Source organism: Megalobrama amblycephala, linkage group LG6 (assembly GCF_018812025.1).
Source record: "Megalobrama amblycephala isolate DHTTF-2021 linkage group LG6, ASM1881202v1, whole genome shotgun sequence".
Classification (NCBI taxonomy): Eukaryota; Metazoa; Chordata; class Actinopteri; order Cypriniformes; family Xenocyprididae; genus Megalobrama; species Megalobrama amblycephala.
In genome coordinates this window covers 32,595,392-32,619,719 of record NC_063049.1, presented here as the reverse complement: position 1 = coordinate 32,619,719, position 24,328 = coordinate 32,595,392, and the positions used below count along the sequence as shown (strand labels likewise).

The window sequence follows — 24,328 nt, the reverse complement described above, 5'->3', positions numbered from 1 at the left end:
CAATTGCATGAAGATCCAGACATGCATATTATATTGCTCAACAGAAGCTGGATATCACATACATCACTCTGGAGGTCATAGACTTGTCTGGCCTGGACGACGTCATTGGAGTCAGGCAGGCAGGTCCAGTTGTGCAGGTAGGTTCTGTAGTTGGCATCATTGACCTGGATCTGACATTTTTTGGCCAGCTCAAGAGACAGCAGGTCCACTGGGAGGTGGAACTTGGTCTTGGACTTGTTGAAGTCCTTCTTGTAGAGAGCATCACTAGCAATCTTAGCTGAGTTCAATGCCAGCATAAGCAGTGGATCATCCTGGATGCTGCGGGCTCCAATGTGATGACCAACTTGCTTACGATAACCAGTTTTGTACTTGTACTGCAAGGAAAGAAAATATTCTCAGTGTAGCAAATTATATCCTCATTGTGTCATACATTGCCTTATCAGTTTGTTGTACTTACATCACTAGCAATGTCCCTGGAGGCTCTGGCAGCAAGGATAGGAATGGCATCACCACGCAAATCATAACCCTTCTTCTTGGACAGTTCATGGGCGAGTTTATATTGTTTCTGAAGAGTAAATCACATAAAATATTTGAACAAACTTGTGGCAAAAGCCGAATATAATGTATCTTTTGTTGTCTTCATATAAAGCAATGCTCATAATCATTCATTGCTCTTAATCTGTGTATGACTCATGGTCAGTATTTATATTTGATTCAGTTTTTACAACTGTAAATACTGATATACAACTGAGCATTCAATTCTAAATATGAAATACTGACCTCACTGTAGATGACCTTGTTTTGCTTTGCAAGTACCACATCCATCGCATCTGGCATGATGTGAACCTTCGTTTTATCAGTGTTCCAAGCTTCAACATATTTTGACTGCCAGTATGGAGAGAGAATTAAACACAAAAATTGATGTTACAAACAATATTTTAGACCTGTTCCATATGTGTCTAGATATCAAATGTACAGTAACAGTACCTTGTTCATGATTTCATTATTGGCTTTGGCCAAGACCAGTGGCATGTCTTCAGTTGTGCAAGTGAACTTGAAGTTGCTTGGGTGCTGACGGTACTTCTGTTCACTCAGGATTTCTCCAGCCTTTTTCACCTTCTCAACATCAATCGAACCAATGGGGACCCATCCGAGACCTCTTAGCCACTTCAGATCAGCTCTGTACACCGCCTAAGAACAGATGTGTGAAAAGAGTGCATATACAAGCCTCATAAGGATGACCCTTTAACCTTATTTATATATGAAAAAATGCGGTAAATTGCAATAAAATTGCAGTAAATTCAGACTTACATCACTCTGCATGTCATAGACTTGTCTGGCCTGGACGACATCACTGGAGTCGGGCAGGCAGGTCCAGTTGTGCAGGTAGGTTCTGTAGTTGGCATCATTGACCTGGATCTGGTTCTTCTTGGCCAGCTCAAAAGCTATCATGTCCACTGGGAGGTTGAACTTGGTCTTGGACTTGTTGAAGTCCTTCTTGTAGAGAGCATCACTAGCAATCCTTGCTGAGTTCAATGCCAGCATGAGCAGAGGATCATCCTGGATGCTGAGAGCTCCGATGTGATGACCAACTTGCTTACGATAACCAGCCTTGTACTTGTACTGTGAAAAATCCATTAAAACGTCCATTACTTTCTGATAAGTAATCATATGATGGGTCCAATAAGGAAGAAAAACTTACATTACTAGCAATGGCACATGATGCTTTAGCAGCTTGAATTGGGATAGCGTCAGCACGTAGATCGTAACCTTTTTTCTTTGCTTGTTCATTGGCAAGTCTGTATAGTTTCTAAAGAAGAATAAGAAAGGGTTATTTACATATTGTGACAATTACAGCTTGCAATCAATCAACAATTATGAATCTGATGGCATCACTAACCTCACTGTAATTAGCTTTATTTTGACGAGCAAGAGCCACTTCCATCGCATCTGGCATAATGTGGATCTTGGTTTTGTCCTGTTCCCAGGCTGAAATATACTTTTGCTGAAGAAAGAATAAATGGGTCAATTTCAAATGATTCTGAAACATACTGGCTATTATTAACTATGTGTCGCTAACAAAAAAGTCAAGTGACTGAACATAATAGTCAATATAATGAAAAGCAAAGCACAGTGTCAAGTCAAATGGTTTCAATTTTCACCTTGTTGTTGATGTCATTGTTGGTTGCAGCTAGTACCAGATCCATGGAAGACATGTCTTTAGTGAACTTGTAGTTACTGGGGTGTGTGCGGTACTGATTCTCGCTGCCTATCCGACTAGCATTCTTTGCTTTCTCCACATCCAGAGATCCAATGGGAATCCATCCAACTCCTTTGATGTAACTGTTATACTCAGATTTGTAGACATTCTGCAGAATGAGAAAGAATGCTGTCATATACACCATGTAAAATCTAATTGAAAAAGAATAGCATTTTATCAAAGACATTAAAACATATAAGAAAATACAAAGACATAATCCCAACTCACATCACTTGCGATCGCCTGCATGTTGCGGGCTAGCTGCAGGTTCATGGCATCAGGCAGAACCTTATATTGTGTAATGATATTCCTGTATCCAGCAAAGGTCTGAACAGCCGTAGCCTGCTTAGCATGAACTACGCTCAACATGTCCACGGGGGTGTGGTACTTCAGCTTGGCCTTATGGTAATCCTTCTTGTATAGTTTATCACTCTGAATCTTGGCCACCTCCATGTAGTGCACCAACAAGGGGTCGTCCTGGAGGCTACGGAAGCCAACATGATGGCCTTTTGCTTTATTGTACTCCTTTTTGTATTTGTACTGTAATGAGAAGTATTTGTAGAGGTCAGAACGAGTAATACTTGGATAACGCTAATGACAGAAACATTTGATTGTCTATTTAAGTAACTCACATCACTGGCAATGTTTGTGGAGGTCCTAGCTGCAATCACTGATACAGCATCTGCCCTGAGGTCATAACCTTTCTTCTTCAGGGCTTCCAGTCCTGCTTTGTAGGCTTTCTGTAGTCAAAACATGATTCCAGTGATAATTTGTTTTACAAAATGGCTACAAAAGCTCTAAGATAGAAGACACCAAATGCTCAAAGAATAACATTTATTGTATAATTATAGGAATAAACAAATCTTCCACCAAGAAATGTACATCATTATCCAAACTGTAGGCTTAATGGCATATTAATATTAATTATATTATATATTAGTTAGTTCCAGTCTTTGAATTTGATTAGCCAAGCGGCTTTACAAGATTGCAGGGTAGTCCAACAGCCCTATGGCTTTTTTTTTTTTTTTTTTGCATCAGTCAGCTTGTCTGTGTTTCTATTAATTCAGAAAAAAACACCACTACTGTGTCTTGTTCAGACACATGCAACTTTTGATTCTATTTTGAGAACCATATTCAGTAGCGGAGCAAAACTAGACAAAATAAATATTCTGTTGAAATTGTATTTTACTCCATATGATCTTCTTGTAAACAATTTAAAGATTCTGCAAATGCACAGAGTACACTTACCTCACTCAGGTTGAAAGCATTAGCCTTTGCAAGAAGGATTTCCGGACTGTCAGGCATGACATGGACCTTTATCTTGTCCTTGTTCCAAGCATCTGTGTATGCTTGCTGTGATAAAATGCATTTAAAATGTTATTTTATTAATGAGACCATCCAAGATAAATCTCAGAATTGATAATTACCATAAGAGTTAATTACAACAGTGTAAACTACCTTGTCCATGATCTTATTGTTGGCAGTAGCCAATGCGAGGTCCATAGAATCCATAAGTTTTTGGAACTTGTAGTTGGAGGGGTGAGTGCGGTAGTTGTGCTCACTCAGGATCTTTCCTCCAAGCTTTGCGGTCTCTACACCCAATGAACCAATGGGCACCCATCCCATACCCTTCATGGTGCAGTTGTACTCACTCTTGTACTCAACCTGAAAAATATATGTTTCATTTACACAGTTTACAGTGATAAAAGCAGTCTTTGCTAAAAAATAATGACATGTAAAGTTGAAGTGGACGACTCACATCACTGGAGCTGATGTTCATGGAGCGAGCTAATGCCAGGTTCATGGCATCAGGAAGCAGGGTGTAATGGTGGAAATGCTGCTTGTATCCAGCATATGTCTGAACCTTAGAGGCATTTTTGGCCTGCACAACACTTAACATGTCCACGGGGGTGTGGTACTTTAGCTTGGACTTGTGGTAATCCTTTTTGTAGTTCCTGTCACTCTGTATCTTAGCCACCTCCATGTAGTGCACCAGCAAGGGGTCGTCCTGGAGGCTACGGAAGCCAACATGGTGGCCTTTTGCTTTCTCATATGCCAGCTTATACCTGTACTGTAATGGCATGAATTCATCAGAAAATATTACAGCATCACGCCAACACATCAAGGATTTTGCAAACATACAGTATAAGACCTAGTACAAAGAGGACAATGGCTGATGGGATACTTACATTGCTAGCAATATTTCTGCCGGCTTTGGCAGCCACAATCGAAATAGCATCTGGTTTGAGATTATAGCCCTTTTTATACATTTCCTCAAGGCCAGATTTGTAGAGTTTCTGAAAATACATAGAAAAGGCAATGAAATATTCTGTACTGGCATTTATTTGCTTTGATTATTAATATGAATCTTTTGAATAAATGTAATATTGAGAATGTGAATCATACCTGGCTTATGTTCAATGAATTGGCCTTGGCCAGGACAATTTCAGGAATGTCAGGCATCACGTGAATCTTGAGCTTGTCCTGTTCCCAGGCAGCATGGTAGGATTTCTGCAAACAAAAGCATTTAAATGTTCATGGATTGACAATTAATTTTACACCCGTCAAACCAATGAAAATAAACAGTATCCAGGCTTGCCTTGTCCATGATCTTATTGTTGGCAGTAGCCAATGCGAGGTCCATAGAATCCATAAGTTTTTGGAACTTGTAGTTGGAGGGGTGAGTGCGGTAGTTGTGCTCACTCAGGATTTTTCCTCCAATCTTTGCCGTCTCTACACCCAGTGAACCAATGGGCACCCATCCCATACCCTTCATGGTGCAGTTGTACTCATTCTTGTACTCAACCTGGGAGATAACAAAAATAATGTTGAATCCTTTGTTAATCTCACGGTACTTTGATCTGAATAAAGGTCACACAAATTACCCCATCCACGTGGGATGCATGGATCTTAAAAATGATGGACTTACATCACTGGAGCTGATGTTCATGGAGCGAGCTAATGCCAGGTTCATGGCATCAGGCAGCAGGGTGTAATGATGGAAATGCTGCTTGTATCCTGCATTTGTCTGAACCTTAGAGGCGTGTTTGGCCTGCACAACACTTAACATGTCCACGGGGGTGTGGTACTTCAGCTTGGACTTGTGGTAATCCTTTTTGTAGTTCCTGTCACTCTGTATCTTAGCAACATGCATGTAGTGCACCAGCAAGGGGTCATCCTGGAGGCTACGGAAGCCAACATGGTGGCCTTTTGCCTTCTCAAATGCTTTTTTGTACTGATACTGTGATCAAAGAACAATAATTTCTAATTAATCAAGTATATTGCAAAATTGCAAAAAATATTTTTGATTTTTTGGACCTGCTGAACAGGCCTTTAAATATTTTAATGCAAGATACATTTTGCACTTACATCGCTGGCAATGTGCCTTCCTTGTTTAGCAGCAAGAATGGGAATAGCGTCAGCTTTCATGTCATAGCCTTTGGCAATGTCTGCAAGCCACCGAGCCTTGTAGTTTGACTATAAAAGAGTCAAAAATTAACAAAAAAAAGAGTTTTTGTTAATATCTACATTATATTAGTCTTTCACTGAAAATCAATCAATCAATAAATCAATCAATCGATAAATAGGACCTTTAATAAATTAGATGCAATTAACTGATCAGGTCATAGTATAAAAAAACATTAAGAAACAAATTAAAATAGAAATACAGAAAAAAGAACAAGACACTTTAGTGGTAAAGCAAGACTGCATATGTTAAAGCAATAATTCAATTGAACTAACAGTGAACCATCATTTATAGCATTTCATTTCTTCATATACATTTTAACATTAAAAGTTATATATGTTAACATTAGGTAATTCATTATAAATAAAAAGTACTAGCAGTGACCTATAATATATTTGTAAATTAACATTAGATTAATAAATGTAAAAATGATTGTTCATTTTTATTTCATAATATCTATTATTAGAATATAGCACCCTACTGAAAAGTTGCTCTCTTTTATTCAATTTAGATTTTATTTACCATTACAAGTAAACACTGTACATACACAGTATGAACATACAAACATTTTGTTATTTGCAATTCACTTTATTCACCTCACTCATAGTCTGGGCATTATATTTGGCCTGGAGGAACTCTGGGGCATCAGCTGGTAGGTTGTAGGTGTGCATGAATTTCTCTCCAGAAGCTTTATAGGCACTCTAAAATGGAATAAAAACAAAACAAGAACTTGTGAGTCAGTTCTATAGCATCATTCTGGTTATCATTCAGAATAGATCATTGAAGTACTCTTACTTTATTTTGTAGTTTTGTGTTGCTCATGGCCAAAACCATGTTCATCTGGTCTGTTAGACTGGTAAATTTCAGTGTGCTGGGGTGAATTCTGTATGACTTCTCATCAAGGGCTTTGTTGGCAGTCTTGGCCCTCTCAACATCTATAGAACCTATTGGAACCCAGCCTGCTCCTCTGAAGATGTTGTTGAAATCTGATTTGTACAAATTCTGTAGAGACAAAAAGTGATCTGTTAATCATTTTGTCAAAACATAAGTAATAATTACAGGTTTAATTACAATAAAAGTAACCACATATCCTTTTTCAGTTGTTCTTACATCACTCTGGATCTCCATCATGTTGCGAGCCAGTCCAATATGCATGGCATCCGGAAGTAGGATATAGTTGTGATGGTGCTGCTTGTATCCTGCATTTGTCTGAACCTTGGAGGCGTGTTTGGCCTGCACCACACTCAACATGTCCACGGGGGTGTGGTACTTCAGCTTGGCCTTGTGGTAATCCTTTTTGTAGTTCTTCTCACTTTGCATCTTGGCCACATGCATGTAGTGCACCAGCAAGGGGTCGTCCTGGAGACTACGGAAGCCAACATGGTGGCCTCTAGCCTTCTGATATGCAAGCTTATACTTGTACTATAAAAAACAACAACAACACGGTTGTATAAACATTTTCAACAATACACTCAAACAAATTCAATATTAATAAACTAAATATATGTTCGCTTACATCACTGGCAATATCCCTAGAGGATTTTGCAGCAAGAATAGGAATGGCGTCATGCTTCATATGGTGTCCTTTCAGAAGATCCTGCTTGTGTGCATAGGTATAGTATGTCTGCGAAAGCAAAAGAAAACACAAGATCTCAGCGGATCTAGATTCTGATAACAGCCTCAATGTTGTATACAGTATAAGATACGTAGCACTCTTACCTTGCTGACATTGACAGCGTTGTACTTGGCTTGCAAAAGCTCTGGTGCATCAGCAGGGAGATGGTAAGTGTGCTTGAACTTTTCACCACTGGCTTTGTACAGTCTCTGGAAAACAATATGACATGATTCAGAAAGAAACGCATTTAAACTTCATTATGCATAATCATTATGAACTTAAATGATAAAACAACAGCATGCATTTGTCCCTCACATCGCTTAGCTGCTGTGCGTTCAGTTTGGCTTGTTCCATGACTGGGGTTTCCAGAACGCTGGTGAACTTGATAGTGTCTGGGTGCTGCCTGTACTTCTTCTCATTGAGAGCTGCACCAGCAACCCTTGCTTTTTCAACATCCAGAGAACCGATGGGGACCCAGCCAGTGCCCTTTACGTAGTTGTCGTAATCCTGTTTATACTGGTACTGTTGGAATTAAATAGGACATTTCAGTTAAAACAGTCACAGAACTATAAACTTTAACGTGTCTATTTTCCTCACATCTTTATTATTATTATTCTCTGATCTAGATTTGAAAAATAATCAAAAGCATAGTGAGTTTTTTCAACATTTGATTATAAGATCATATAACTGTTAAGCATTTATTGATTTTTAATATTTACAATTATAAATTATTAAAATTATTATTAATAATAATAATTAAACTACAGTTCAAAAGTTTGAGGTTGGTAAGATTTTATGAAAGACGTCTCTTATGTTCACCAAGGATGCAATTATTTGATAAAAATACAATAAAATTAGCAATATTGTAAATATTATACAATAGTTGTTTTCTATTTTAATATGTAATTTATTCATGTGATGGAAAAACTAAATTTTCAGTATCATTACACCAGTCTTCAGTGTCACACAATCCTTCATAAATCATTCTAATGATTTGATGCTCAAGAAACATTTCTTATTATAAATAGTTGACCTGCCTAATATTTTTGTGGAAAATCTGATATGATTATTTTTTTCAGGATTCTTTGATGAATAAAGTTCAAAAGAACAGCATTTATGTGATATAGAACTCATTTGTAACATGTCTTTACTGTCACTTTTTATTAATTTATTGTCTCTTTCAAAAGTCTTTTACTGACCCCAAACTTTTTAACTGATCAGTATATGGTTTGTAAAATAAGTGTTGGATAAAAAGTATGATGCTATCCATTTTTGTAAATCTATATCAGAGAGTTTCACAAAGAGCTGAGCCAACATGTATATCAATTTTTCTTACATCACTGGAGCTGACGTTCATGGAGCGGGCTAATGCCAAGTTCATGGCATCAGGCAGCAGGGTGTAATGATGGAAATGCTGCTTGTATCCTGCATATGTCTGAACCTTAGAGGCATGTTTGGCCTGCACAACACTTAACATGTCCACAGGGGTGTGGTACTTCAGCTTGGACTTGTGGTAATCCTTTTTGTAGTTCCTGTCACTCTGTATCTTAGCCACATGCATGTAGTGCACCAGCAAGGGGTCGTCCTGGAGGCTACGGAAGCCAACATGGTGGCCTCTGTCCTTCATATACTGCTTCTTATACTGAACCTGAAAGGCATCGTAAATCAACAGTGTATTGAATATTATTCAGTTCCACACTGCACTTTTCCATCTATCACTCTCCTCTATGTACTTATGAAAGGGGCACTTCACTCACATCACTAACAGCATGTCTGGCTGCCTTCGCAGCTTTTACAGGGATGGCGTCAGGCTTTAGATCATACCCCTTTGCAATAGTCTTCAGCCATTCAAGCTTATAGCATTTCTGAAAAAAAGATACACAATAGATTTACAGAGTCATCACCTTTGCAAAAAAAAAAACATGCCAAATATCATAAAACATACTAGGGTGTTTTCACTTACATCGCTTAAGTTGTAGGCATTACACCTGGCCTGAAGGAACTGTGGGACATCAGGAGGCAGGGAGTATTTCTGATGAACCTCATCTAGACCTTTCTTATAGTGCAGCTATAGGGAGGAAAATATTCACAATATCAAATAAATGTGCTAGTTTGGAATTATTCAGAGTAATATTTAATATTTAATAGTTGGTTGTTTTTACTTACATCACTTCTCATAATCTGGTTGGCTTTAGCCTGCAGCTGGAGAGGATGGTCATCTATAGAAGTAAAATGTACAGTGTCTGGATGCTGCCTGTACTTTTTCTAAGTAAAAGAAATAAAGAAATATTAAATGATTGACAACAATAAAAATCCAAAATAGATTCAGCAAACTTTGCTTCTTTCTGAAGTGCCATACCTCACTTAAGATCTGCTCAGATTTTTTGCACTTCTCAACCTCCATGGAGCCATAAGGGATCCAAGGCGTTCCTTTGACATAGTTATTGTAGTCTGACTTGTATTCATTCTGTGGTTACAAATGACCAAAAAAAAAAAAAGTATCACAAAAAGGAAAGGCATGATTGATCAACTTTAGTTAATGATCAAAAACATAACTAAAATGAAAATGAAAATGAAAAAAAAAAAAAAAAAAAAAAAAAAAACGTATTTAGATTATAAAAATGACTTCAAGTGCCTTCGAAATAGAAATAGCCTGTACATTAAAGACTTCATTGAATTAAAATAGAATTTTAACCCAATGTTTTTCAGAATGGACAGGCCATCTATATCCTGCCATGCTCTTAAAAATTATATTTTAGCAGATATATGCTATGTATGTGTCTTTCTCATTCTCTTTCAAGATCAAAATTGCCAAAAAATATTGATAACTCATCTTATACTCTAAAATTTTGCATACTGAAATTCTCAAATATTTTAGAATAACAACATCCCTCATTCTGATACAATCAATTTCTGACTAAAATGAATTTATTTATAAATAAACATCAATCAGGGGAAAAGATTGCTAAATGCATAAATGTATAATTCTAGCGTGTCAGTGAGAGCTGCAAATGATTCTTACATCACTCTGAATAATATTGGCCTTCTTTGCCAGGTCCAGTGGCATGCTGTCATAAGGAAGGAGGTAACGGTTTGGGATATTCTTATAGCCAGTCATGCTGGCAATGGCCTGAGATTTCTTAGCAAGAGTCACAAGCATCATGTCCAGTGGAGCATGGTACTTGGTCTTCATCTTCTCATAGTCTTTCTTGTACTCGCGCTGTATTTCAGAGGACCAAAAATGGACTGTTAGTACATAAAAAAGCTTTAAGGATTGTGTATAAGTTATCAGTAATGCACTAGTTGAACCGTACCTCACTTTGGATCTTAGCAACATGTACTGAATGCATGATCTTGGGGTCATCGTTGATGCTGAGGGCCCCAACCATTTGTCCTCTGTTCTTCTCATATTCCTTCTTGTATTTTACCTAACATTAAAGACCATACCAGTGTCATAATTGCCTGAAATATGTCAGGGAAACAACCCAAATATCCCATTTACTTACATCACTAGCGATGTTAGTGTGAGCACGGGCTGCAAGGATTGAAATTGCATCTCCTTTCACCTCAAATTTCTTGGCTTTTGTTTTTTCCCATTCATACTTGTAACACGTCTGTGAACATGAAACAGAGAACCATTCCAGTGAATACAAAATAGTGTACTATGATCAGGTTTCAGTTCAGTCCATTGCTATGTACCCAGGAACAGCATTTTATCAATTAAAAAGCATACTGAATGAACTTACATCACTAAGGTTATACGCATTAACTCGAGATTGAATGAAGAAAGGGTAATCAGGAGGGAGGTAACACTTAAACTTTTCCTTCTCATACTTTTGCTTGTAGTTGAGCTGTAAAAAAGAAACAAAAAAAGAGAAAATAGGGTTAATGATAATATATTCTACATCTTGTGTATATATATATATATATTCACACACTATTAAATTAATATTATTGTCTCTCATTATTATTATTATTTTTGTACATATTGCCCTAGTAAATACAATATTTTCATAGTGCTCTATGGTTGTGGTGTTCAGTCGAGCAGGATGAGCTCAATGAACACCCACTACATGACTCCTCGGTCTCAAAGGGATTGGTTTTAAGTGTTCGTTAGGCTTTGATTGCCAGGGACTTTCACTCGAAATAGCACAAACAACAGCTCTAATAATATGTCTAGGGATTCACTCTATTGTCAGCAGCATTAAGATGACAACTGTGCTCTAATAATGAATGAGGGGATTTTTCTAGGCAACATTACGATTCGACAGTGTCCATAAATCATCTGGTAAACTTTTCAGTTTCTTTGGTTTTATTCAGTCATAATAATGAAATCTTTTTACGTACATCACTCAGCTGTTGGGCGTTGATGGCAGCTTGCACTTGAACAGGTGAGTCTGTCACCTGCGTGAACTTCACCTTGTCTGGATGTTGACGATAAACTTTCTGAAAAGAGAAATTAAAAAAAAATTAAAAATCACCTAAAGTCAGGTTCTGTATTCGGCCCATTAAAAGGAGTTTATATACTTACATCTTTACATTGATCAAGCTTCTTATTGACTTCATATTCTGGTGTAATAGTTTGAGGGAAGAAACATCTCGTCTTCATGTCCTCATAATCAGCTTTGTAGTTTTGCTTTTAAATGAGAAAGTAAACAAATGTGGATACACAAATCATTTTTTGTGATCAAGAATATGAAAATATACAAATATGTACATTATGGAAACTTACTTCATTCTTCATTACTTCCAGTTGGCGGCAGCGAATTGTAGATATATCTTCAAAGCTACCAATATAATGACCCTTCACCTGACTTTCATACTTCTCTTTATAACGTGCCTGAGGAAAGAAAACAATAAAAAGCATGAGATATAAGGAAATATAAAATGTTTGTAGCAAATGTTGAAATTATCACTTACATCACTGAACTTCTTCAATACACTGTCCATCCTGAATTTGGGAGTGTCGCAGTAATTGATGCTGAATCCCCTTGATTTCTCATAACTAGCTTTATATACTTTCTAGAAAAGGCAAAAGAAAGGCATGTCAGAAATTAATCAACAATTCGAGATAAACTAGGTTTGCTTCAAATGCTTCAAAATACTCATATAACGTAAGTGCCAAACAATGATACAATCTTGTCTAATTATCAGGTCTAAAGAGATGCTTGTTTTAAATCAACTGCATGTTCACACTAACTGAATTATAAAGCTATAATCCATGCCATCATTTACTCATTAACACTACGACACCAAGCATCGTAGGAAACGGGGTAGATGGGGGAAAAAAAAAATCAATGTAATCTCTTTGGTTTTGTCAATATTTGTATTTCCCAAAATAATTTATTTCAATATTTAGTACGAGGAACCTTAGTTAAGTCATCTTAGACCATAAACATTTCCTGCAAAGCAGACCACTTTAATGATTAAGATCTGGATTAACATACATCGCTCAAGATGGTGCCTGCGTATCTCAGCTGTCTGAGAAGGGGGTTCTCTGTAGCAGGGAGAACGTTGTAATCGGACACTGCTTTTGTCTTCTCATAGTCCTTCTTATATTTGACCTGTGAAGGTGAAAAAATGCATATATTAAATGACAAATGAAACTGAAACTGATGGGAGTCATGGGTTCTTCTTAAAGTATTTAGAGTTTATAAGGACTCAGAAAAGTCCAGGAACTAAAATGTGTCTGTTTTGATTCTCATCCCTGGTTGTGTTCCTACACATTTTTAAATTCAAAATTCCATACTTTTCCAGATTCAAATTTTCAAACCTCTCTGCAGATTTTTCAGACCATAATTAACATAAATGGTTCATACAGCATTATATTTGGTATATAGAACAAGCATCTCTAAATATTTTCTCAGTTTTTTTTCATTGGTTTTCTCGAAGTGATAACATGCAATTACATAATGAGAAGAAGCCTAAAACGCTTTATAACCTGCATATATTCACCTACATCAGTTTGATACTGTACATGTGGTTTAATGTTGCACCATAAGCAAACAGCAAAGTAGAGTCTGAATTAAATATTCAGTAAAGTCTGAATAAAATAATCATTTGCTTCTTTATCTGTTGTAAAGTTCAAAAGAGACTTGCTTATGGTAAGGACAAACAGTTTTTCGTAATGTAAATGACTGCCTTGAATTCATTCAGTTGTGTTTGACAATTGCTAAACGATCACTAAAATTTTTCCAAGAAATCACTCTGCTTGTACACTATATTTCCAAAAGTTTTGGGACGCCTGCCTTTATCCCATTCTTAATCCGTAGGGTTTAATATGAAGTTGGCCCACCCTTTGCAGCTGTAACAGCTTCAACTCTTCTGGGAAGGCTTTTCCACAAGGTCTAGGAGTGTGTTTATGTGAATTTTTGAACACTCTTCTAGAAGCGCATTTGTGAGGTCAGGCAGTGATGTTGGCAAGAAGGCCTGGGCCGCAGTCTCCGCTCTAATTCATCCCAAAGGTGTTCTATTGGGTTGAGGTCAGGACTCTGTGCAGGCCAGTCCAGTTCCTCCACACCAAACTCACTCATCCATTTCTTTAAGGACGTTGCTTTGTGCACTGGTGCACAGTCATGTTAGAACAGGAAGTGGCCATCCCCAAACTGTTCCCACAAAGTTTGGAGCATGAAATTGTCCAAAATGTCTTGGTATTCTGAAGCATTATGAGTTCCTTTTACTGGAACTAAGGGGCCAAGCCCAACCCCTGAAAAACAACCCCACAGCATAATCCCCCCTCCACCAAACTTTACACAATGCAGTCAGGCAAGAACCGTTCTCCTGGCAACCGCCAAACCCAGACTCGTCCATCGGATTGCCAGACAGAGAAGCTTGATTTGTCACTCCAGAGAACACGTCTCCACTGCTCTAGAGTCCAGTGGCGGCGTGCTTTACACCACTGCATCCGACGTTTTGCGTTGCACTTGGTGATGTAAAGCTTGGATGCAGCTGCTTGGCCATGGAAACCCATTCCATGAAGCTCTCTAAGCATTGTTCTTGAGCTAATCTGAAGGCCACACAAAGTTTGGTGGTCTATAACTATTGACTCTATAGAAAGTTGGCGACTTCTGCGCACTGTGCGCCTCAGAATGTGCTGACCCCACTCTGTGATTTTACGTGGCCTACCACTTTGTGGCTGAGTTGCTGTTGTTCCCAATTGCTTCCACTTTGTCATGATACCACTAACAGTTGACCGTGGAATATTTAGTAGTGAGGAAATTTCACAGATGGACTTATTGCACAGGTGGCAACCTATCACGGTACCACGCTTGAATTCACTGAGCTCCTGAGAGCGACCCATTCTTTCACAAAAGTTTGTAGAAGCAGTCTGCATGCCTAGGTGCTTGATTTTATACACCTGTGGCCATGGAAGTGATTGGAACCACCCTTCAATAAGGTGGCCATGATTGTTTTCACTCCAAAGTGCCCTTCGGAGGGCGATATATCCCGTATGATAAATGTATTTTTTGTAGAAATTATTTTTATATTTTAGAAGACTGAATAGGGGAAACAGTCTGGAAACACAAATATTTTTCTAGACCTGGGAATTACTCAAATCAAATTCCATACTTTTCCAAACTGCGTCAGAACCCTGTTTACAGCTACTGGGCATAAAAATACACAGGCTCTAATCCTGTTTGTTCTTTCATGTCCTCACTTGTGATGCAGGCAATGAGAAATTAGTAAGCAGGGATCAAAAGAGATAACCAGATCTGTCATGTGAATCTCTGGATTGACTCATGATCTGTTTAAAGAGCCATCACAGGAAGGTTGTTTCCATACAATGAGAAGAGATCTAAAAAAAGTATGATATGTACTTTCTCACTTTTATTTTTAATCAGGAGGCAATGCACGAATGATTGTAAAAGTGATATTTCTTGTTTACTTTACATCACAACATTTCTTTGTTTTAATTTTTTTCAAAAACAAAACATTCTGCTTATTTCTAGGTTTAAATGAAAGAAAACACCAAGTTTTCATTTGGTCTATATGTGTGTGAAGAAACAACAGTGTAAATAAATTCTCAAAACTTACCGTACTTGCAGCTTCGCGAGCCTTTTTATTGGAAGCGTATGTTGGCGTGTCTGTTTGCATGAAATAAATTTGGTCTTTCATGTCTTCAAATTCAGCCGTATATTTTTTCTGGAAAGAAGTCAAAGTGTGACAGTTAACATATTTTTAACAATCTGAATATTAAGAATTTTGTATATTAATAATGTGCACATTTCACATTGATAAATATATTTATTTGAACTATTCTATTAGAACATCTGTTTTGAAACATGCTGAGTTTCTGGCACTTACGTCACTGATGTTGTCCATAACCATTCTAGCAATAGCGACATCAAAGTAAGGGGTTTCACACCATTTGCCTTTGACGTTCTTGTTGTAATCCTCATGATATTTAAGCTGTAAAGAATTTAAGTGTTTTTCATTATTTCTCACCTTCTGTGAGCCAATGGCTTACATGGCATATTAGCAAGCACAATCTATGCGTGTAAAATACAATATAATATAAAACTACAATATAAACACAAATAAAATATATTGCTTTGGACTAAACAAAACTTAGATAACTTTGATAGATTGATACATGGAAACTAAAAAGAAGATTTTGTGGTAGGACTCTAGGAAAATGGGAATTGATTCTGAAGGCACAAAAACGAGCGAAGTCTTACATTACTACGATTGGCAAAGTTTTTCTTTGCCAGTTCCATCTCTGGGGGATCAGCCAGAGACGTGTACTTTGCCTTGCGCTCATCATGGCCCTTCTTGTAGACAATCTGTGAAGGTGGACCACAATAGATTTTTGAGATTATTTTTTGAGATTATGCAGTAAGGGCATTTGTAATAATTTTTTAACAGGGAAAATAATGAAATAAAATAAAATTTATATAGAGACAAAAGGCTTGTGTTTTTTTTTCAAATCACAGTTTAATGATAATTAGTTTACTATTTTGAAATTTCACTATTTCACTTACATCACTGAGGTCTTTTTGGGCCTTGGCCACCCTGCGCAGCTCTGGGCTGTCACTGTATGGATAGTACATGGTCTTATCCTCATCCCACGCCTCTGTGTAAAGTTTCTGATAGGGATATTAAATCATTGTAGAGGGTGAATCAAACCAGTAATGTCAGTATAAATATCACTTTAGTGCTTATCTAATACTAAGACAGGAATCAGAGATCTACCTTGCTGTAATTTGCTGCATTCTTCACAGCAAGAACAAGCTCAGGGGCATCAGGAGGGAGCAAGTACCTATCCTTGGTCTCGTCCCATTTCTGCCTATACAGAACCTGGCGAAGGCATATGTGGAGAAATTATTTTATGACAATAAACATCACAAGGAAAAGAATCAATATTATACGAGTTGGGCAGTCACTATACAATGCAATATTGAAAATCTTGAGTTAAAATAAAACAAACTTTTTACTAAGCAGTATTGCACATGCAGTGCACACATTGAATCTCACTCATTTTTTACATTGTTTAAACAATGTTTCTGTTATCATTATTCAACTCTATTATTAAACATTCATAACTATTATTATTCTAATTAATTCACAACACTATCTTGACACAAGCACTTACTTTGCTGACGAGCTCAGAGACATGCTTCACGTGGGCAATCTCGCGAGCCTCACCATCATAGAGGCTGGTGGTTTTGGCCTTCAGTCCCTCCATACGGTACTTCACCTGGGTTATCAAAAATATTTCCTGTTAGCAAAATTCACAGCATCGGCTAGAATTTAGTAAGAAGTATCTGTACACTGTTTATTAGGAGCTTCAGTTTGAAGAGGTTTCACAAAGCATCAGTTATAAAACTAGCCCATGTGAACATGAAGATCTTGCAAACTATATTCTGACAGAATATAGTAATATTTGATCCACAAAGGGCGCATACCTCACTAAGTTGCTCCTGGGCCTTCTTGATGCGAATCATCTCAGGTGTGTCAGCAGAAATGGCATAGGGCTGCCCCTTCGATTTTTCATATTCCTCCCTGTATTTATTCTACAAAAAACATACAAAACAATACAGTACTGTGTAAAAGTTTGCTGATTTGGAGCTCAAGAAATATCTGTTATTATTATCAATAATATTTTTGTGGAAATCATGATATATTTTATCAGAATTCTAGAATCAAAAGAACAGCATTTAACAGACTTTTTTTTTAAATGTAAAAGTCATTAAAAAAACATTAAAAATGTTAAATGCATCCTTGCTGAATAATAAAAAAATCTTATTGACCCCAATCTTTTAAATGGTAATGTACATCTAGTAACCTCTACTAACTCTAATCCTGGTTTTATTCTGATGGTTCACAAACTGTGACCTGCAGACATGATGCGGTAACATTAATTTTATGGTGAACTGTTTCTGTTGTCTCACTTAAATAATGTAACTCACAGTTATGAGGCTCATTTAGGAACATTAACAGTGGCAGTCTAGTTAATTTCAAAGAAATAAGAACAAAACATCAGTCTAGGAAACTCTTACATGGCTGTACTGGTCAAGCATCTTCTGGCTGTGTGCCAGGTAAGGAGTCATGAACTTTGAGGTGTCCACCTTCGCCTTCTTCCTGACTGTACGTTTGGGAAGGCCACCAGGACCGACCTTTAAAAAAAACCAACAACAAAAAATTAGCAATCAACATTTTGCCTAATTGGTGCTGTCAATGAGTAACATCTCTATCATCTTTCATATTTACAGTATTTCATCATTGAATTTGGGGAACCTTACATATCTTTTGGGGGGACAGTTTTGTGGGACCAAAATATTTAATGTCCGTTATCATAATAATAAATCACAAAGCATGATTTGGTACAGTCTAATTTTGTTTGTATTGATTTATTCCAGAACAGAACATTGATGTGATAAAGATTTAATTTTAACATTTAATTTTACAGCACTCACCTTCCACTTCTTCTGTAAACAATTCATTTGTTTAATTTACCATGCAAATTAATATTTTACTTTTTTTTTTATAAGAAATGAGTGAAAAGGTTAAACAGAATATTTCAAAGACAGGTTAGTAAATTAGTATTGGCTAAATAATCATTCAGTTAATGTTTATTTAAGAAAACATGCAAAAAAGAAAAAGAAAAAAAAAAGCACTTTCGGGAACAGTCAAATAAAGTGCGTGAAGCATTAGTTACAACATACTACTACCGCTTTAGACAAATATAAACTAAACATCACATTAACTCACATAAAGAAAGCTCTATCAATACACCCTCACTGCCATCACTAACACTGTGGCATTTGCATGGCTCTGTATCATGGGGGCTATTTTTTTGTAAATTTGCTACTCTTATTAAAGAATTTAATTTGGACATAATATTCCATTTTTACTGACACATGAATTGTTAAACAAGGGAGTTTGTTTAATAATCCACTCTTTAAGTTGGTACCATTTGGATAGATCTTACTAATAAAAACTAAACTACTATGTGAAGGAATGGAATAGCCCCCATGGCATGTGGCAGATCCGTTTTACCAGGGGTGATCATTTACCTCAACACCATGAGACATTGAGGTGGTCGTGGTGGTGACTGTTGGACCCTCCTCATAGTAGTACTATAAATATAGGAAAAACTCTGGGCTTTCAAAATGATGATCATACACTTCAGGAAAACACTACAATCTAGGAAAGTGACTTTTTCCAGCTCTGGTTGTCATAGACGGATTAAAATCCCTCAATCTCTTAAATTCCCTTTAAGGCAAGTCATTTCACTCTGCGGCCATCTTTGAAATACCTCTCAGGCAGCTATTTTAGTCATGCAAGTACAGCTCCCATCTCTCTGAATGGGGAAACATCAAACTTTTCAAAGCTGTTCACCAAGCTTACGATTAAATTTCATATTTAAAATCACCAATGAAATCTGACAACAACTATCTCCTACATTTTGTTTCTAAACGCTCTTATCATGCCAAAAAAACTGCATTTTTTTCAGGATGGACCAACCAATGCTCATGTGCAGCCATAAGTGCATGTCTCAGAACACTGTTTCTATAGCACTGGCTCTTTTATTTAGAAGGCGGGACTTATTCCACCATATTGTGCATTGCACTTTCTCCCATTCAGACATGAATGCACTATCTTTATATACCTAAAGTCATTGTTACTCACATTTGATGTAGTTGGATCCTCTCTAGGCTTACCGAACACTGACTATCATTGTACCAGTTATATGTCCTGTTATTCATGTTTACATTAATTACAATGCAAAGACATCCAATTTCAGCATGCTAATGAGCCGTTACCTGTCACTTTCACCATATAACGAAATAAGAGATAAAAAAATAATCGGTTTGACTGATATTTCTTGCGATTTTTTTTTCTTTTTTTTATCGGAAGTTTAATATCGGGTTTATCGACAAATTACTTAATTTGGTGGGTCTCTGAAGAATCAAAAACACCATTAGACCACAGTGTGTTCAATGGCATACATAGGTAAAATAATTCACATATTTAATTTATTGTTTGCATAATTACTCAACTTTTTAAAGCCATTCAGAATAAAATGATAAACATAACATTTGAAGCTTAACATACCAAAAATAAGTTTGCAACTATGTACTTTAGATTGCAAAGTAACTGTGCATAAATATTATTCCAATAATAATAATAATTACATAAAAAACAGAAAACATGGTCCTGATATTGATTTTGTAAGAAGCTCCGCACATGAGATATGGAAGAAAAAACAGATACAGTAGCAACTCATTCCCATGATTTATTAATTTGTGACCATGTTGTACCCATGCTTTAACTAAATTAAAACAAATCAGTAAGTTGGAATAATAAGTCATGGGAACTAATTATTAATTCATGGCCACAGTATCTTGTTCCCCTCCCGCATATCATATGTGGGGCTCCATAGTTTTCGGACATAGTTTTGGAATTAAAAAATAATTCCTTAATGTTGCTTGTGTCTTTTAAATGAAACTATATTGATAGTTGCTCATAAAAATCTCACTTGGTACATTTTGTTCTTCAGTATTATATATGTTCCCACAGAAAGTAGTTAAAAAAATATGGTAATGAGCCTTTTTTCCCAGCGGAGCTCTGTCTCTGACTGACAGAGCCGTATGACTGGCTGGTGCTAAGAACATTTTAGCGCCCTAATGACCTCACCACTATTATTATTCACAGCCAACATTATTGTCATGGTAGTAAATAGAAACACTGGGTTAGGGAACAAATTCCAATGCTAACACTCACATACATGTTTGAAAGCAGTATTTCACATTCTGCCATACACATGACTCCCAAACTGTTTAGAGAATAAACTACTGGTATTTAGCCAGCTATCATGACGGAACTCTCTGAAACAGTCACTGACAACCACATCACAAGGCCTAAGACTAATAGTGGAATACACTTCTAATAGTGTAAGGACCCTATATGAAACCAGAGCAGGAAAAAAATCACTCCAAATCTATGAATTTTCAGGAGCTCGAGGCTTCTTTATATGGACCAGAGGACAGCAGAAAATACATACAGTATCTAGGTTTTATTAGCCTGTATATATATATATATACAAGATATAGGAGATGGAAAGTGGTGAATATTCAATAAAATATACTGTGAAGCAAAATCTCCATCTCCACCTGTTACAGGTGTTTTTTCCCCCACAGGTCCTCCCCCAAAGCATTTTAACAGCATGACATTAACAGCAAAAGGAGTGTAATTTACAACACGGCTCGTCTCATTTGCCTCCCTGCGAGTCAGCTGTAGATGTCCACTTCTATATTTGTATCTCTTGAAAGAACAACTCAGCCAAAGCTGAAGGCTGCTTTTCCATTAAAGGGGAGTAATGCATATAAAAATAATCCACAAAACTTTTGACATATAGATTTTAATTAGTGCCACATTAATCTATAAAACACTATACCTATAAATAATAAGTTCTGAAAAAAAGTATTCAATACAGTTTTTGACTGATCAACGACTATATCTGAAAAAAATCAATAAAATATAAAGAACAAAATCTGATTCTCTGCTTTCCCCAGATCCACCGAAAGAAGCCTTTTTAATTAATGCTAATGCCTTTCAGGTCCTATTCTGAGTGTAGATAAAAGTAGTAGTGAAATCAGACCGTATAACGTATATATTTCAAAATAATGTGTTGAGATTCCCATCTTCTCAAAATGCAAGATGGTGAATTTCCATTCCTGGATATGTTAAAGGGGAATCCAAAAGCATGTGTTCAAAACGCTCTTTCAAAAATAAAGCTCTAACACCTAATCAATAAAAAAATTGTGGTTAATGCAGTAGTTTGGTAAACCCCTATAAGATATCTACAGAAATGAACATGAAAGTATACAAGGTCTACTTTAACTCTATTTCTCTTGGAAATACTGAATTAAAGTATAAACCTTCTGCTTTCACTCTTCCATTGAACACTCAGACAGACACTATCTGTACATACAGAATTTCAATGAATAACATGACAAAAACACATTGAGGTAAACAAAAACAGCTGGAAGCTTCAAGAGGAGCTGTTGTTAAATCTTGAAAAAGAGCTCTACTGAGTAAATCACAAAATATGGTATATATGCAAAATGATGCCAACTGTTCAACCATTCAATTAAGTTTAAGTCTATTTATTTAATAAAGCACTTGCTTTTCTGCTCGCAATGAAGCTTGCAGTCGAATTAGCTGCTCTGAACAGAACATAATCCCACTGTTAGTATAAAAGTCAGAGTATTATATCTAACAATGGTTATTTCCATTCAGGCTTGCTTGGTTTGATCAGAAAAAAACATTATATTAGCATGTTCATTATTAAGATCTTATTATCAGATGATGACAAACTGCTGCAGGGGTCATTACACAAACGGCAAGTGAATGATGGTTTGCCACGTATGTAATTGATATCTCGTCAAGGTTTTAAATTAATTGCATCTATTGAAAAGTTTGCAGTGATACATTTATTACTGGGAATGAAACATGTATTGAATGGAATTTAGTGCACTAGAGCCTCCAAGGAAGAGGTCATCTGAAATGGGATCCAAGGCTAATCATATACGACATGGCAGCTCCTACTGAACTGCTGACGGTGGAGATATCATAGATCACTATTCATAGGGTTCGCCAGTGCACCTACAGGACTGAGATCTATGAGACGTTAATGTGAAAAGCCTATATAAGCTATTCAAGGGGCAAAGTGAAATAATGTAGAGCAGCATTACTGTCAGTCTTTCAATGAATGAGGGTAAAATATGAATTGCAATGCATCAAATTTGTATCTTACCTCCTCCACAATCTCCTCTTCATACTCTTCTTCTGATGCCATCTTCAAACAGATTTAGTGAGTCTACCCAAGCAAATTAAAGACTGTCAGACACTAGCAAGGGAAATCTGTATAGTACATATTTGTAATTAACTACTAACAGCATTAAACTAATTCCTGTCACAGACAATGAGAAATAAACAGGTGTTTTTGTATACTTTACATGGCAAATAAAGTACAGGAAGATAAAATGACCCTCAATGAAGGATTTAAATTTCACCAGGACTTGAAGGACACTCTACAAAGAGGCATTAACAATAGGCTAGGAATGATGCCAATTTCAGTGTTAAAGTTAAAGAACCAAACTAAGTTGACATACCTTTACTATAGAAGGTTACGGTAGAATTTCAGCAACCTTACAGTAAAGAAGGTGCTCGCTTTCATCCACTCGTGTCCCAATCTGCTATTCCACTTTATGTATTCCTGCAAACCTAAACAAAGAAAAAAAACGTGTCAGTTTTTCTCTGACTGAGCTGACACTTAAGCGTGGGTGGATCGACAAAAGCAAAATTTCTATTTTGTTCTGAAATCTCTCTGCAGGCCTTGGTAGGTGAGAAGGTTTGACACCTAAGACCCCCCAAAACGGTGCGCCTCCTGGCTGAAGCCTTGCGACAGCTGCTCTGAATCGCTCCAGCTATTTGTCATGTAAGCCAATGCTGCGGCCTGATTGGCTGGCTTTGTTTAGCTAGTGGAGCTCCAATGCCTTCTGAGGCTGCAGGTTAATTTTAGGTCTGACCACTAACTACCCTTTTTTAGGACCCAACTCTCAGAAAATGACATGAAATTATGCTTTTCTATGCTTTTTCATCAGAAAGATTGAAAGGAATGTGGATGGGACTTTAACAAACTCCTGTCCATAAGGTGAGGTGCTTCAGATAGTCTTCCAGGAAAAACAATGTCCAGGAATAAGTTCCAGCTTAGAGTAATTGGTAAATTGGTTGTTCCTGCAGTGGTGGCCAATAGAGATGATTCTTATCAGGCTGTGGTTCAAGGACCAGCATCGCCCTCAGCATCACTTCCATCTACCAACAGGCTGTAGAAGATGTTAATCCAACAGAGCAGGCCATGCAAAGAGTGCTGGAGAGTAAAATCTGGTGTGCTGTTTGATTTTGTGATTTTTCCTTTGCTTACCGGTGACTTTAAAGTTAAAACGTTTCCCAAGCTGCCAGAGCCTCCCCAACTCTTCCCTCCTGAGAAACGCTGGGCAAAAGCTCACAGCTGCATCGGCACTCCGGTTATCATGTGCTCCTATCCACCAATCAGTAGGCAGCATTCTCAGGTTTCAAAAGCTAAATATACATTAGCGACCCTTCAGAAAAGTGCACCTGTTCAGCAAATCATCAGCAATACAACTATGAGGAAGAGAAAAGAAAACACTGGAAAATACCTGGTTTCTCTGAATCAGGTAATGAGGGGATGCTACATTCAGCAAGATGTTCTGTGGAGGTACATATCAGTCTCGAGAGTAGTGGAGATCCTGGGGGAAAATGGGGTCTTTTCTGTGAAGATGGCCAGTGAAACTTCTTGAGGTCACTGGTTTGCATCCAAGTGTACGTGGAACCCAGAGGCTGAAATCAGGTCAAGACAGGGGCAAGAGGGAAATAAAGTCTTCACTTGTCCACTCAATTACAAACCCACCTAGAGTCAGGAACAGATACGAATTATTTGATTCTCAGTCTGTATTCT

At 37.1% G+C, this 24,328-nt stretch overlaps 1 protein-coding gene across 1 annotated transcript in view; it reads right to left on the bottom strand.

Moving 5' to 3' along the window:
* neb (nebulin) overlaps window positions 1-23,919 on the bottom strand; it is a 70,916-nt gene extending 46,997 nt beyond the window's left edge. The window contains 50 exon segments of the mRNA XM_048194099.1: window positions 63-374; window positions 458-565; window positions 781-885; window positions 988-1,191; window positions 1,312-1,623; window positions 1,703-1,810; window positions 1,901-2,005; window positions 2,163-2,369; window positions 2,489-2,800; window positions 2,893-3,000; window positions 3,509-3,613; window positions 3,719-3,925; window positions 4,020-4,331; window positions 4,450-4,557; window positions 4,667-4,771; window positions 4,860-5,066; window positions 5,190-5,501; window positions 5,630-5,737; window positions 6,323-6,427; window positions 6,522-6,728; window positions 6,837-7,148; window positions 7,243-7,350; window positions 7,446-7,550; window positions 7,657-7,863; window positions 8,678-8,989; window positions 9,099-9,206; window positions 9,305-9,409; window positions 9,508-9,606; window positions 9,701-9,808; window positions 10,364-10,561; window positions 10,656-10,769; window positions 10,848-10,955; window positions 11,088-11,192; window positions 11,689-11,787; window positions 11,873-11,977; window positions 12,074-12,181; window positions 12,262-12,363; window positions 12,789-12,905; window positions 15,376-15,483; window positions 15,646-15,750; window positions 16,020-16,124; window positions 16,323-16,427; window positions 16,534-16,638; window positions 16,934-17,038; window positions 17,247-17,354; window positions 17,841-17,957; window positions 18,858-18,920; window positions 22,604-22,666; window positions 22,962-23,073; window positions 23,774-23,919. Of these exon segments, the coding sequence (XP_048050056.1) occupies window positions 63-374; window positions 458-565; window positions 781-885; window positions 988-1,191; window positions 1,312-1,623; window positions 1,703-1,810; window positions 1,901-2,005; window positions 2,163-2,369; window positions 2,489-2,800; window positions 2,893-3,000; window positions 3,509-3,613; window positions 3,719-3,925; window positions 4,020-4,331; window positions 4,450-4,557; window positions 4,667-4,771; window positions 4,860-5,066; window positions 5,190-5,501; window positions 5,630-5,737; window positions 6,323-6,427; window positions 6,522-6,728; window positions 6,837-7,148; window positions 7,243-7,350; window positions 7,446-7,550; window positions 7,657-7,863; window positions 8,678-8,989; window positions 9,099-9,206; window positions 9,305-9,409; window positions 9,508-9,606; window positions 9,701-9,808; window positions 10,364-10,561; window positions 10,656-10,769; window positions 10,848-10,955; window positions 11,088-11,192; window positions 11,689-11,787; window positions 11,873-11,977; window positions 12,074-12,181; window positions 12,262-12,363; window positions 12,789-12,905; window positions 15,376-15,483; window positions 15,646-15,750; window positions 16,020-16,124; window positions 16,323-16,427; window positions 16,534-16,638; window positions 16,934-17,038; window positions 17,247-17,354; window positions 17,841-17,957; window positions 18,858-18,920; window positions 22,604-22,645 (7,140 nt within the window). The 5' untranslated portion in view covers window positions 22,646-22,666; window positions 22,962-23,073; window positions 23,774-23,919.
* Window positions 23,920-24,328: the final 409 nt, after the last annotated feature.